Source organism: Lingula anatina, chromosome 3 (genome assembly GCF_051362555.1).
Source record: "Lingula anatina isolate TDL-2025a chromosome 3, LinAna3.0, whole genome shotgun sequence".
NCBI classification, from domain to species: domain Eukaryota; kingdom Metazoa; phylum Brachiopoda; class Lingulata; order Lingulida; family Lingulidae; genus Lingula; species Lingula anatina.
Genome location: NC_141769.1, coordinates 20,377,935 through 20,393,325, shown reverse-complemented (window position 1 = coordinate 20,393,325; position 15,391 = coordinate 20,377,935). Strand labels below are relative to the sequence as shown.

The window sequence follows — 15,391 nt, the reverse complement described above, 5'->3', positions numbered from 1 at the left end:
AGAATTGCTGTTATTATGCAGATTTCTGTGGTCAATCTTCTGAGCGTGTCCTTTATCAATATACTCCTGAAGAGCTTGAGTATACTTCTCTCGTAGTTTTTCGTCACGCTGTAAACGTCTTGAGCAGATTCAAGCGTTTTTCAGCTGCTGGCTTGTTATTGGGTAAGAGCTCGTCTGACTTCCAAGGAAGTGAAACTTGGTAATGTCCGTCAACAAATACCACGGACTCATCCATGATTCTCTTCGCTTTCCTATCTTCTAATGACATGCACTGGTTGCTGCTGACTGAAGACTCACTGAATTCACTGTTGTAAATCTTGCTTAGTTAGGTAGAAATAGAATCGCAGCCTCTCAGAGAATTGTCACATCCGAGTACCTGGTCTGCGTGAATGAAATTAACCGTGACGTCACCATCATTTGGTCTTTTCATGGGACCTAATATAGTCCATCCTAAAATCATTCAGATCGCGTACGGTTGTTTCTTATCGCCTCGTCTCTCTTCTATGCGCCAATGAGCTTCAGGGTGATCATTACCGATGAGAATGGTAACTGTTTTGTCATCTAGCTCTGGCAGTTGCACATCTTTCAAATGGCTCCACTCTAAAATGTCCTCATTGTTTGGAATGTTCTTTTCACAGATGGGTAGTCTGTCAGTCGTCCAAACTTGATCTAGAATCAATCCTTGTTGGCTATTGATAGCTTTCACTTCTAGCTGTACTTCTTGCCCTTGATTTACGCAACTTTCATCGTTAACTGTACTGACACTGTACTGGATAGATTTCCCTCTGACACCTAACTTTTCAGCTAAACTGTGTAAACATAAACTGTGATCAGATCCACTGTCTAGAAATGCATAAGTTTCAATAATCGGTCCACCATTGCCGCCGCTCACTGTCACTGGGACAATCTGTAGACTGATTCTTCTTCCTGTCGCTACCGCTGCACTCTGGACTGCAACTACGGGGTCAGTAACAACAGACGTAGCGTTGGCACCAGGCTCATGTTGCAGTGCGGAGCTGTTGGCAGGTACACAGGGTGGGTGTAGTAATGCGTGATGTCGCTTGCCACATCCAGGGACTTGACACAATTGTTTCCATTGACACGTTCTTGCAGTGTGCGAAGGGCTGGACTGAAGACAATTGAAACACAGTTTGTTTTCCGACACAAAATTTTTCCTATCGCTGTAATTCATTCTAGCAAATTTGAAACATTGCTTGATAGTATGATTTCCAGAGCAAAACACACATGGGTCTTTCTGGACTGACGATGGCTGGGACTTGTTGGAGTTACTTTTCTCGGCAGGGTGAACGTTAGTGGCTAGGGTAGTGGTCTTATAGGACGAGTTGTGACTACTGACCTTCGACTTGGGTTTCACATCCGGCTTGGATCCTACCAATTGTCTGAACCTTGTGTTGGCAATCTGTACCATTTCCTCCCGGTAATTTGAGAGATCCTTGAACTTGACCTCAATCCACTGATTTAACAATTTTCCGGAACGTTTGGCCCATCCAGCTTGGAGATATTGCGGTAATCGCCGGACCACTTTTTCCAGAGTATCCATAGAATTCAAATCTTCATAGTATCCCATCTTGGATGCTGTCATTTGGCACGTAGTCATGTCTCTTGAGAGCTTGGAGAGTCGTGTAACGTCTGACGCTTTAATGGGAGGACCTGTTACTATTTTCTCCAACATAGCTTTGATGATGATGTGTTTTTGTCCGAAATGAGTCTGTAAAATGTTTCTAGCCTGGAAATAACCTTCCTCTGGTTCAAGTATGACACAGCTTTTTATGGTTTCTTTGGCTTCACCTGTGCAGTACTGTATGAGATATGACAGTTTGCTTCTAAAGTCTGGTACTCTTTGTTCAATATTAGTCTCAAAGTTTCTTATGAAAGTCGGGTATGATACGGGATCACCATTGAAATACAAGTACTCACGTTTGGGCATTTCTTGGTTCAGCGTGATTTCTTGTAAAGCTCGTTGTTGTTGTTGAAGTAAGTGTGCTACTTGGTCATTCATGGTAAGCTGACGTTGTTGCTCTATGGTAGACGTACCTATTGACTGTGCTGTCATCGGTGTATATTCTGTTGCATGGGGGTTAAATGTCATCGCTGGATCTGTATGGGATGGCACAATGTACGGTTGCTGTAGCTGTGACAGTTGTGATGACTGTGCTGCCGTAGGGAACTGCTGTGGTTGATTTGTCCTTGACATAGGTTTTGGTTGAGTGGGCTCCGTCTCATATGACACTCCTAATTGCTGAAACTGTTGCGTGGAATGCGGGTGATGTGCATTCATGCGTGACCGCTGTTGCTCACTCTGCTGTTGCTGTTGTGCACTGATATGTTGATGAGAAACATGATCGGAATTTGTCAGATTATGTGCATCAGTAGTATCAACGTTACCTTCTTCCATGGAATTAAAGTAGCGATCAATCGTGAAGTTGTGTTCCGACAAAGATTCGTCTTCCTGAATTTCAGCCTCAATTTCCCGCCGTCTCACCTGGGCTCGTAGGGAAAGCATTCTCATTTCGTCTTTTAGCTCTTGCTCGCGATACCGACGCCTTAGTGCAGTTTCCGCTTCTTCGAATTCCAGCTGAGCATTGGCAATAGCGAGTGCTGTTTTTGTCCTTTGGGATTCTGATGCCGAATGTAAACTGTTGGTTCTGAATCGTCTATGAGATAGTCCGAAATCTTGTAAGCTGCCGTGGTACGCCATGATGGAAATTTCCGTGGGATGATTGAGAAATGTTTTTACTTTATATAACACGCAGGGGTTATATAGGTTAAATAAAAGTCAAAGAAAAGGCATGTGTTTTTCACTGGATCTTGGTTTATTCACATGGATTCACAAGACACGTAAAAACTAAAAAAGAAGAAGAGAAAAAGAAAATTACAACAATGTACTTACTAAGGGTTATTTACGTGTTCAAATTTACTTACTCAAAAAACTTATACATTTCAATAATCACCAATAATAAATAACTAATCATCAATAATCAATAATAATCAATAAACAGTATTAAAACTCACCATTTCTGCCATTCCTTTAAACTATAAATTTCAAGTAGAAATAACAGATTCAAAAGTAAGAGTACTATGTGTTTCTCCTACGGAGACACTGTGATGAATGAAACAAAGTGCAAAACTCACAGGGCATCAGCCTGCATGAAAACTTGTCATTTATGCAAATGAATGCATTAGATGAGCTGGACACCAGGCTCCTCAATCACAACAAAAGTAAACTAAACCTTACAGCATAAATTCCCTATAAGTGACCTGATCATGCTGATTTTCGAACTCGACCTGCGTATTATGAATATTCATCAGTTCTGTAAGTTTCAAACAAAAAGAAAAAACAGTTTTCCACTTATCGTGTTATCGGTAAAAGTGCACGGCGACGGCGACGACGGCGATGGCGATGACAGAGGCAGATGACAGCTATATGTACAGACACATCTGTGTCTGTACATAAAAATGAAAATTTCACACAAAATTGCATAAAGTCAATAAAAGAATTGACCAATTGACCTGGCCTTCTAATTTGAACTGCATGCCAATCCTAAAAATCATACTTGTATGTTAAAAATAATAATAGGTAACATAGTTTTATTTCATAATGTTTGCAGTAGCAGTGCAAAAAGATTTTTGTCAATTTTGATGTAACATTACATAATAAATTATAGAATAATTATCACCAATTTTTTATTATTGACTGTAAATAGCAAGGACATGTAGAAAATTTGATTACCATTCGGCTTCATGTCCATGGGAGTTCTGAGTCCCACAATGAATATGCCAAAAAGATAATAATGAATATTTCACTAAAATGTATAACTTCCAGAAAAAGAGGCTAATTAGACTGCTTTTCCAACTCAGGCTGCATTTTAGTCCTGTGTTTCTTTTTTTGAAAGTTTGACAGTCATAAGTAACATGGTTTTCCCATAATGGTCATCATGGCAGCAACACCAAAAATTGTGTTTTCTTCTATTTTGATGCAATATTACATAATGTTTAACAGCAAAATGACCATCAATTTTTAATAAAATATTAGTATCATGGATAATCAGAAAATGTGACTAGCAAAGGTCTTCAAGCCCGTGGAGGTTCTAAGTCACACCTTGAAAATGCCAATAAGTGAAAAATTAAATTTTCACAAAAAACTGTTTAATTGCCAGAAAAATTTACCAAACAGACTGCATTGCCTACTGAAGCTATATTTTAGTCCCATGCTTCTTTCCTGTGAGTGACATGATTTTCCTTAAATGATCATCATGGGAGCAGTGCCCAAAATAGGGGTTTCTGCAAATTTGGATGCAATATTACATAATGCTTAACAGCATAATAACCATCAATTTTTAATAATAAAATGTTAGTATCATGGATATTCAGAAAATGTGACTAGCAAAGGTCTTCAGGACCATGGAACTTCAAAGTCACATCTTGAAAATGTCAAAATATAAACAAGACAGCACTGTTCTGAAATGGTTTTTTTTCTCCATTTTTAACAATTTTTAACATAAAACAAAATTAACAGTTTACTGCCATTTTTATATGATCAACTAAAAAAATTGATGAGATGGGAAAAATATCAATAGAACAGTGTTAAATGTCCAATTTCCTCCATTCTGAGATTCTGAACATAGTGAATGATTGAATCTGACAAACTGCAATGATATGAGTTTATTTCCATTTTTGAAACTTTATTACACAATACACGATAACAAATTAACCATCATTTTTACAAAATCAACTAACAATGTTGTAAAGATGCAGGAAATGTCAAACAAACACTTTTAATATCTTATTAATTAAATAATGAAACTGTTAACATGCCTAAGAATTGAATCTGAAAAAATGTGAAAAAACAACATAACTTCTAAAATAATGGCCCGATTATGCTGATCTTTTAACTCAACCTGCGTTTTAGAAGGATTGACCACTCCTGTGAGTTTAATGACAATTGGCCTATCTGTTTTTCTTATATTGTGTTTACAGTGTTGCATATATGCTGAAAAGTGAAAAAAAAAAGCATAACTACTAAAATAGTGGCCTGATCATGCCGATTTTCTAACTTGACCTGCGTTGTAGTAAGATAGATTACTCCTGTGAGTTTCATGACAACAGGCCAATCGGTTTTCCTTGGAATGTGTTTACAGTGTTGCATATATGCTGAAAAGTGAAAAAACAGCATAACTTCTACAATAATGGCCCGATCATGCTGATTTTTGAACTTGACCTGCGTTTTATGAATATTCATCAGCTCTGTAAATATGAAGCCAAAAAGTAAAACTGCCATCCACTTATCGTGTTTACAAGGAAAGTGCACGGCGCCGGCATCGGCATCGGCATCGCCATCGCCATCGCCATCGGCGACGACAGACGCAGGTGATGGCAATATGTACAGACACATCTGTGTCTGTACATAAAAAATAAAAGCATCATAGATATTCAGAAAATGTGATATGGGAAGGTCTTCAAGACCATGGAAGTTCAAAGTTCAAAGTTCAAAATGCCAAAATGTAAACAAGAGATAACTGTACTGAAATGATTTTCTTTCCATTTTCAACACCTTTTTACATAAAACAAAATAATCAATTTACTGTCATTTTTAAATGATCATCTAGGAAAATTGTCGACATAGGAAAAATATCAATAGAACAATTTTAAATGTCCAATTTGCTCCATTTGCAGATTCTGAACATAGTGAATGATTGGATCTGACAAACTGCAATGATGAGTTCCTTTCCATTTTTGATACTTTATTACACAATGCATGATAACAGGTTTACCATCATTTTTATATAATCAACTAACAATATTGTTAAGAAGCAGAAAATGTCAAAACAACACTTTTACATATCTAATTAGTTCCATATTGAGACTGTTAACATGCCTAAGAATTAAATCTGAAGAAAAAAAACACTTATATACAAAAAGGCTAATAACTTCATCAAAACTTAACTGATCAAGCTTATTTTCAAACTTTATCTGTATACTAGTCAGACTAATCACTGCTGTGAGTTGCAAGACAAAAGGCTGATTGGTTTTCCTTAAAACTTGTTATCAGTGTTGCATATATGCTGAATAAGGAAAAAAACAGCATAACAGTTGTAAATATAGTCCAATCAAGCCAATTTTCAAACTTGAAATGCGTATTATGAATATTCATCAGTTTCAATCCAAAAAGAAAAACATTTTTACACTGATCCTGTTTTCCGTGTTACAAAAATGCTGAAAATTTTGAAAAAAAAACCATCATAACTTCCCTAAAATTGGCCGGATCATGCTGAATTTCAAACTTGACCTGCGTATTATAAATATTAATCAGTTCTGTAAGTTTCAAGCCAAAAAGTAAAATGGTATTTTACTTATCGTGTTATCGGTGCTACATAAATGCTGAAAAAAGTGAAACAAGACAGCACTGTTCTGAAACGGGTTAATTACCATTTTTAAGACTTTTTAAACATAAAACAAAATAAACAGTTTACTGCCATTTTTATATGACCAACTAAGAAAATTGATGAGATGGGAAAATATCAATAAAACAGTGTTATATGTCCAATTTCCTCCATTATGAGATACTGAACATAGAGGATGATTGAATCTGACAAACTGCAATGAAATGTGTTTATTTCCATTTTTGACACTTTATTACACAATACACGATAACAGGTTTTACAAAATCAACTAACAATGTTGTAAAGATGCAGGAAATGTCAAACAAACACTTTTACGTATCTTATTACTTAACTAATGAGACTGTTAACATGCCTAAGAATTGAATGTGAGGAAATGTGAAAAAACAGCATAACTTCTAAAATAATAGACCGATTATGCTGATTTTCCAACTCAACCTTCGTTTTAGTAAGATTGGCCACTCCTATGAGTATTATGACAATTGGCCTATCTGTTTTTCACTTATCGTGTTATCAGTGTTGCATATATGCTGAAAAAAGTGAAAAAAAAACAGCTTAACTTCTATAAAAGTGGTCCAATCATGCTGATTTTCAAACTCGACCTGTGTATTATGAAAATTTATCAGTTCTGTAAGTTTCAAGCCAAAGGGTAAAACAGCTTTCCATTTATTGTGTTATCAGTGTTGCAAAAATGCTGAAAAAAAAGTGAAAAAAATAGACTAAATTCAGTAAAAATGACCCAATCATGCTGATTTTCAAACTCGACCTGTGTATTATGAATATTCATCAGTTCGGTAAGTTTCAAGCCAAAAGGTAAAATGGTTTTCCATATATGGTGTTATCTGTGCTGTATATATGCTGAAAAAAGAGAAATAATAGCATAAATTCCCTATAAGTGACCCGATCATGCTGATTTTCGAACTTGACCTGCATATTATGAATATTCATCAGTTCTGTAAGTTTCAAGCCAAAAGGTAAAATGGTTTTCCACTTATCGTGTTATCGGTGCTGCATATATGCTGAAAAAAGTGAAAAAAACAGCATAAATTCCCTATAAGTGACCCGATCATGCTGATTTTCGAACTTGACCTGCGTATTATGAATATTCATCAGTTCTGTAAGTTTCAAGCCAAAAGGTAAAACGGTTTTCCACTTATCGTGTTATCTGTGCTGCATATATGCTGAAAAAAGTGAAAAAACAGCATAAATTCCCTATAAGTGACCCGATCATGCTGATTTTCGAACTTGACCTGCGTATTATAAATATTCATCAGTTCTGTAAGTTTCAAGCCAAAAAGTAAAACGGTTTTCCACTTATCGTGTTATCGGTGCTGCATATATGCTGAAAAAAGTGAAAAAACAGCATAAATTCCCTATAAGTGACCCGATCATGCTGATTTTCGAACTTGACCTGCGTATTATGAATATTCATCAGTTCTGTAAGTTTCAAGCCAAAAGAAAAAACATTTTTCCACTTATCGTGTTATCGGTAAAAGTGCACGGTGACGACGGCAACGACGGCGACGGTGACGACAGACGCAGATGACGGCTATATGTACAGACACATCTGTGTCTGTACATAATAAAAATGGATAACTTCCATAAAAATTGCCCGATCATGCTGATTTTCAAACTTGACCTGCATATTATAAATATTCATCAGTTCTGTAAGTTTCATGCCAAAAGGTAAAATGGTTTTCCACCTGTCGTGTTATCGGTGCTGCATATATGCTGAAAAAAGTGAAAAAACAGCATAACTTCCCTAAAAATGGCCCGTTCACGCTGATTTTCGAACTTGACCTGCGTATTATGAATATTCATCAGTTCTGTAAGTTTCAAGCCAAAAGCAGAAACGGTTTTCTACTTATCGTGTTATCAGTCAAAGTGCACGACGGCGACGGCGACGGCGACGGCGACAGACGCAGGTGATGGCTATATGTACAGACACATCTATGTCTGTACATAAAAAGGTCAAAGGTCAATTTCAAAGTGACAGTAAGATTACCAGTATATGACTTCCTATTCAACTTCAATAGAAACTATGCACCTATTTCTGCCAGTTTTGGAGTTAAAAGGGGAGGAAAATTAGCAAAGTTCATTCATGGTGAAAATTAGGTCAAAGGTCAATTTAAAGGTCACAGATAGCATATGACTACCTATATTCAAGTTCAATAGAAACTATGTGCATATCTTTGACAGTTTTTGAGATGTAAAGAGCAGTTTATCATGAAAAAGTAGGTCAAAGGTCAAATTCAAGGTGACAGTAAGATTACCAGTATATGACTTCCTATTCAACTTCAATAGTAACTATGGACATATCTCTGCCAGTTTTGGAGTTAAAAAGGGAAAGAAATTTGCAAAGTTCAATTCATGATAAAAAGTAGGTCAAAGGTCAATATCAAGGTCACAGTTAGATAATCAGCATATGACTTCCTATTCAAGTTAAATAGTAACTATGGGCATATCTCTGCCAGTATTGAAATTATAACATTAAAAAAGTTGCAAAGTTCAGTTTATGGTGAAAAGTAGGTCAAGGGTCAATTTTAAGGTCATTTTAAGATTGCCAGTATATGACTTCCTATTCAAGTGCAATAGTAACTATGGGCGTATCTCTGCTAGTTTTGGAGATAAAAGCTTTTATTTTATTTTCCAGAGGTGCAAAATTTATTACACATTGCTGTATTGCACATTTTGCTTTCACCACACAATGTACTTTTTGATACAGCAGAACTCGAAAACCGTAAGGAAATTAAAAAACGGAGACCACTTCCAGTGTTGGGCTTGACATGCTCTACAAAATGTAAACAAGGCAGCAAAGCTGTCAAATGTACAGACAACAAAACAGAAAATAAAGATGCAAAATAGGTCATTTTGTCAATTTTGATGCAATTATAAATAATGCTTATAATAACACAATCAGTTAAAACTGATTTTTAATCATGCAAAACAGGTAACATGGTCAATAACAGGAGCAGATCCAGAGATATTTTCTGACAGTATTCCAAAGTATCTTTGTTGATCCATCCTCCACTTATGATGGTCTTCCAACAGAAAAAAATTGATACCAGTCAATGTAAACTTTAAAATCTGACCGTCATCTGAAAGACTCAGAAGACGGCCTCAATCCACAGTTTCTGGACCATGAGAGTTCAAATTCACATAATGAAAATCCCAATATTTGAAAAATGTTGACAGTGCATAAAATAATATTACATATTGTTTAAAGACATAAAAACCTATGCAACTGTTTATGTGGAAATACAGAAAATCTGAAGAGCTTCAGGTGGATGGGAGTTGAAAATGCCAGTGTTTAGAAAAAGAAATTAAAAAGAAAACACACACAAAAAAGAAAAAAAAAATTCCAATAAAGCTGCTATTCAAACTTTTAATCTTGCTGTATTAACATGATATGAATAACCCCAATGTGTTTGAGGATAATAAGGCACTGTTATTCATCTATAGCATTAATGTTGGCATTACACAATTTTTTTTCTTTTGTAAACTTATTTACAATATTAAACAACATTTACCTGCATAATTATCACCAATTCCTAATTATGTGACACAGTTAAGAGAGCTTAACCTATAGAAAATGGGTCATTTTGTCAATTTTGATGCAATAATAAATAATGCTTATAATAGCACTGTCAATCAACAGTGAATTTTAATCATGCACAACAGGTAACATGGTCAATAACAGGAGCAGATCCAGAGATATTTTCTGACAGTATTCCAAAGTATCTTTGTTGATCCATCCTCCACTTTTGATGGTCTTCCAACAGAAAACAAGGCAGCAAAGCTGTCAAATGTACAGACAAAAAACAGAAAAAAAGATGCAAAATAGGTTATTTTGTCAATTTTGATGCAATAATGAATGCTTATAATAGCACAGTCAGTCAACACTGATTTTTAATCATGCACAACAGGTAACATGGTCAATAACAGGAGCAGATCCAGAGATATTTTCTGACAGTATTCCAAAGTATCTTTGTTGATCCATCCTCCATTTTGATGGTCTTCCAACAGAAACCCGTTAATATAAACTTTAAAATCTGACTGTCTTCCAGGAGACCCAGAAGATGGTCTCAATCCACCCTTTCAATAAGATTACAGTGTCAGGACCATGAGAGTTAAAATTCACATGATGAAAGTCCCAATATATGAAAAATGATGACAGTGCATAAAATAATATTACAGCGTGTTTAAAGACATAAATACCAATACAGCTGCTTATGTGGAAATACTGAAAATTTGCAGAGCCTCAGGTAGATGGGAGTTAAAAATCACATATTAAAAATGCCAGTGTTGGAGAAAAAAAAAAAAAGAAAACAACAAAAATATAATTCCAATGAAGCTACTATTCACTGCTTTCTTATTATGGACACTATGTTATCTAGCAGAGAGCTTAACCTTTGGGAGTTTACAGGGATATATCAACAAGTGTGCTTAATGAAATGAGTTTATATCACTGAAATTAGCCTAGTGAATACCCAAGGGGAATTTACAGACCGACCACACAAATTTGTCAATCAAAGGTCTTCAGGCCCATAAGTCGCACCTTAAGAAAAGCAGAAAACAATAATGCACAAAAACAGGAGACTGCCAATTCTGATGCAATAATACATTATGTTTAACTGCACAGTCAACATCAAATTTTAATTATGCACAACAGGTAATACTGATGAAAGTAAAAGCATAAGGCTCCAGGCCCATCAGAGTTCAAGTTTTCAATTAGAAAGTGCCAGAATGAGAAAAATGAAAATTTCACAAATAATGCATAAATTTAATAAAAATGATAATCCAATAGAGCTGGTTTTCTAATATGAGCTGTATGTCAATCCTAAGAATCATTCTTGTAAGAATAGTTAAAAAAATAGAAAGTAAAACTTTACTCTTTCAGAGTCAGAGTCATACTTTGAAAATGGTGGCAGAGCACAAAGTAGGTTTTTTGTCAATTTTGATGCAACATTACATAATGATTAACTAATTAAATACCACCAATTTTAAAATATCTACTATTAAAAACATGGGCATTAAGAAAAAAATTTGATTACCACTAGGCTTCATGCCCAAGGGAGCTCTAAGTCACATTGAAAATTGCAACTATGAAAGATAAAAATTTTCACAAAAAACCTGTATTACTTCCAAACAATTAACTAATGAGACAATTTTTCAACTGAAGCTGTATTTCAGTCCTGTTTCTTTCCTGTAAGTGTGAGAAGAGCAAGTGACATGGTTTTCTTTTCACCACCACTACAGAGGCAGTGCCCAGAATAGGGTTTTGTTCAATTTTGATGCAATATTACACAATGCTTAACAGCATAATAACCATAAATTTTTTAATGATAAAACAAAAGTATCATGGATATTCAGAAAATGTGACTAGCCCATAGAGTTCAGAGTCATACTTTGAAAATCCCAAAATGTAAACAAGAGTAAACTGTGTTGAAAGAGTTTATTTCCATTTTCAACACCTTTTTTACATAAAGCAAAATAATCAATTTACTGTCATTTTTATATGATCAATCAAAAAATATGCTGTCAAAGCAAAAATATCAATAGAACAATTATAAATGTCCAACTTGCTCCATTCTGAGATTCTGAACATAGTGAATGATTGAATATGACGAACTGCAATGATATGAGTTCCTTTCCATTTTTGACACTTTATTACACAATGCACAATAAAAGGTGTACCGTCATTTTTATATAATCAACTAACAATATTGTTAAGAAGCAGAAAATGTCAAAACAACACTTTTTCATATCTAATTAGTTCCATAATGAGACGGTCAACATGCCTAAGAATTAAATCTGAAGAAAAACCACTTATATACAAAAGGGCTAATAACTTCATCAAAACTTAACTGATCAAGCTTATTTTCAAACTTGATCTGTATACTAGTCAGACTGATCACTCCTGTGAGTTTCAAGACAAAAGGCTGATTGGTTTTCCTTAAAATGTGTTATCAGTGTTGCATATATGCTGAATAATGGGAAAAAACAGCATAACTTTAAATTTGTAAAAAAAGTCCAATCAAGCCAATTTTCAAACTTGACCTGCGTATTATTAATATTCATCAGTTCTGTAAGTTTCAAGCCAAAAGGTAAAATGGTTTTCCACTTATCATGTTATCGTTGCTGCATAAATGCTGAAAAAAAGTGAAAAAACAGCATAACTTCCCTAAAAATGGCCCGATCATGCTGATTTTCAAACTTGACCTGCGTATTATGAATATTCATCAGTTTCATAAGTTTCAAGCCAAAAAGTAATATGGTTTTCCATCTATCGTGTTATCGGTGCTGCATATATGCTGAAAAAAGTGAAAAAACAGCATAAATTCCCTAAAAATGGCCCGATCATGCTGATTTTCGAACTTGACCTGCGTATTATGAATATTTATCAGTTTTGCAAGTTTCAAGCCAAAAGGTAAAATGGTTTTCCACTTATCATGTTATCGGTGCTGCATATATGCTGAAAAAAGTGAAAAAACAGCATAACTTCCCTAAAAATGGCCCGATCATGCTGATTTTCGAACTTGATCTGCGTATTATGAATATTCATCAGTTCTGTAAGTTTCAAGCCAAAAGGTAAAATGGTTTTCCACTTATCGTGTTATCGGTGCTGCATATATGCTGAAAAAAGTGAAAAAACAGCATAACTACCCTAAAAATAGCCCGATCATGCTGATTTTCGAACTTGACCTGCGTATTATGAATATTCATCAATTCTGTAAGTTTCAAACCAAAAGAAAAAACGGTTTTCCACTTATCGTGTTATCGGTAAAAGTGCACGGCGACGACGGCGACGGCGACGACAGACGCAGGTGATGGCTATATGTACAGACACATCTGTGTCTGTACATAAAAATTGATACCAGTCAATGTAAATTTTAAAATCTGACCGTCATCTGAAAGACCCAGAAGACGGCCTCAATCCACCCCTGCAATAAGTTTACAGTTTCTGGACCATGAGAGTTCAAATTCACATAATGAAAATCCCAATATTTGAAAAATGTTGACAGTGCATTAAATAATATTACATATTGTTTAAAGACATAAAAACCTATGCAACTGCTTATGTGGAAATACAGAAAATCTGAAGAGCTTCAGGTGGATGGGAGTTGAAAATGCCAGTGTTTAGAAAAAAATTAAAAAGAAAACACAAAAAAAAAAAAAAAAAAAAAAAAAAAAAAATCCAATAAAGCTGCTATTCAAACTTTTAATCTTGCTGTATTAACATGATATGAATAATCCCAATGTGTTTGAGGATAATAAGGCACTGTTATTCATCTATAGCATTAATGTTGGCATTACACAAATTTTTTATTCTTTTGTAAACTTATTTGCAATATTGAACAACATTTACCTGCATAATTATCACCAATTCCTAATTATGTGACACAGTTAAGAGAGCTTATAACCTATAGGACTTGAATGGGAAATCTCAACGTGTGTTTTATGTAATCTTATTTTATGGGCACTTGAAAATCAATTAGGCAAGTAATTTTATAGCTCTGAATTTAGCTAGTGGTTATCCCAAGGGACAATTACCACCATCCATAAACAGTAGCCCCATATAGCACTCTATAGAGCTGCATTGCTTCCAAAACAGAAAACAATCACACTGATTTCCAACACAAGCTACACTTCAGTCCTATGAAACTTTTCAGTAAGTTAGAATATCATAAGTAAAATGGTTTTTCCTTAATGGTCATCCCAGCAGCGATGTCCAAAAAAGTTTTTTTTTCATCTTTTATGCAATTTAACATAATGCTTAACAGCACAATGGCCATCAATTTTTAATAATAAAGTAAATGTATCATAGCTATTCAAAAGATGTGACTAGCAATGGTATTCAAGCCAATGGAAGTTCAAAGACTAAGTCACACCTTGAAAATGTCCATATGTGAAAATTTTAATTGTAACAAAAAACTATATAATTTCCAAGAAAGTTAACCGATATAACAGGTTTTCCAACTGAAACTATAATTTAGTGCTATGCTACATTTCTGTAAGTTTGAGAAGAGTAAGTGACTTGGTTTTCCTTTAATGGTCACTATGGAGGCATTGTCTAAAATGGGGTTGTCTTCAATTTTGATGCAATATTACATAATGCTTAACAGCATCAATTTTTAATAATAAAATAAAAGTATCATGGATATTCAGAAAATTTGATATGGAAAGGTCTTCAGGGCCATGGAAGTTCAGAGTCACAACTTCAAAATGCCAAAATGTACACAAGAGATAACTGTACTGAAATGAATTTCTTTCCACTTTCAACACTTTTTTTTACATATATCGAAATAATCAATTTACTGTCGTTTTTGAATGATCAACTAAAAAAGTTGCTGACATAGGAAAAATATCAATAGAACAATTTTAAATGTCCAATTTGTTCCATTCTGAGATTCTGAACATAGTGAATGATTGAATCTGACAAACTGTAAAGATATGAGTTTATTTCCATTTTTGACACTTTATTACACAATGCACAATAACAGGTTTACCATCATTTTTATATAATCAACTGACAATATTGTTAAGATGCAAAAAATGTCAAAAGAACACCTTTACATTACTAATTAGTTCACAAATGAGATTGTTAACATGCCTAAGAATTAAATCCGAGGAAAAAAAGAGTTATATACAAAAAAAGGCACAATTTCACCAAAACTGAACCGATCAAGCTTATTTTCGAACCTCATCTTTATTTAAGTAAATCTGATCACCCCTGTGAATTTCAAGACGATTGGCCAATCGATTTTCCTTGAAATGTGTTATCGGTGTTGCACATATGCTGAAATAGTGAAAAAACAGCATAACTTCCACAAATATGGCCCGATCATGCTGATTTTCAAACTTGACCTACGTATTATGAATATTCATCGGTTCTGTAAGTTTCAAGCCAAAAGGTGAAATGGTTTTTCACTTATCGTGTCATCAGTGTTGCATATATGGTGAAAAAAGTG

At 34.7% G+C, this 15,391-nt stretch overlaps 3 protein-coding genes across 3 annotated transcripts in view; 1 reads left to right on the top strand and 2 right to left on the bottom strand.

Moving 5' to 3' along the window:
- The window catches only part of LOC147763043 (RNA helicase MOV-10-like), a 296,407-nt gene that overhangs the window by 42,904 nt on the left and 238,112 nt on the right, over positions 1 to 15,391 (top strand). The window lies entirely within an intron of this gene.
- The window catches only part of LOC147763052 (uncharacterized), a 116,554-nt gene that overhangs the window by 20,103 nt on the left and 81,060 nt on the right, over positions 1 to 15,391 (bottom strand). The window lies entirely within an intron of this gene.
- Positions 130 to 3,153, bottom strand: LOC147763054 (uncharacterized). The gene is made up of 2 exons (XM_087007833.1): positions 3,034 to 3,153; positions 130 to 2,866 (listed from the first exon to the last, which is right to left on the bottom strand). The coding sequence occupies exon 2, from the start codon at positions 2,717 to 2,719 to the stop codon at positions 461 to 463; it is 2,259 nt and encodes a 752-aa protein (XP_086863959.1). The 5' UTR covers positions 2,720 to 2,866; positions 3,034 to 3,153; the 3' UTR covers positions 130 to 460.

Bases quoted from the DNA above. Each gene is read 5' to 3' on its own strand.
- LOC147763054 (XM_087007833.1), bottom strand. From the start codon at position 2,719: ATGGCGTACCACGGCAGCTTACAAGATTTCGGACTATCTCATAGACGA.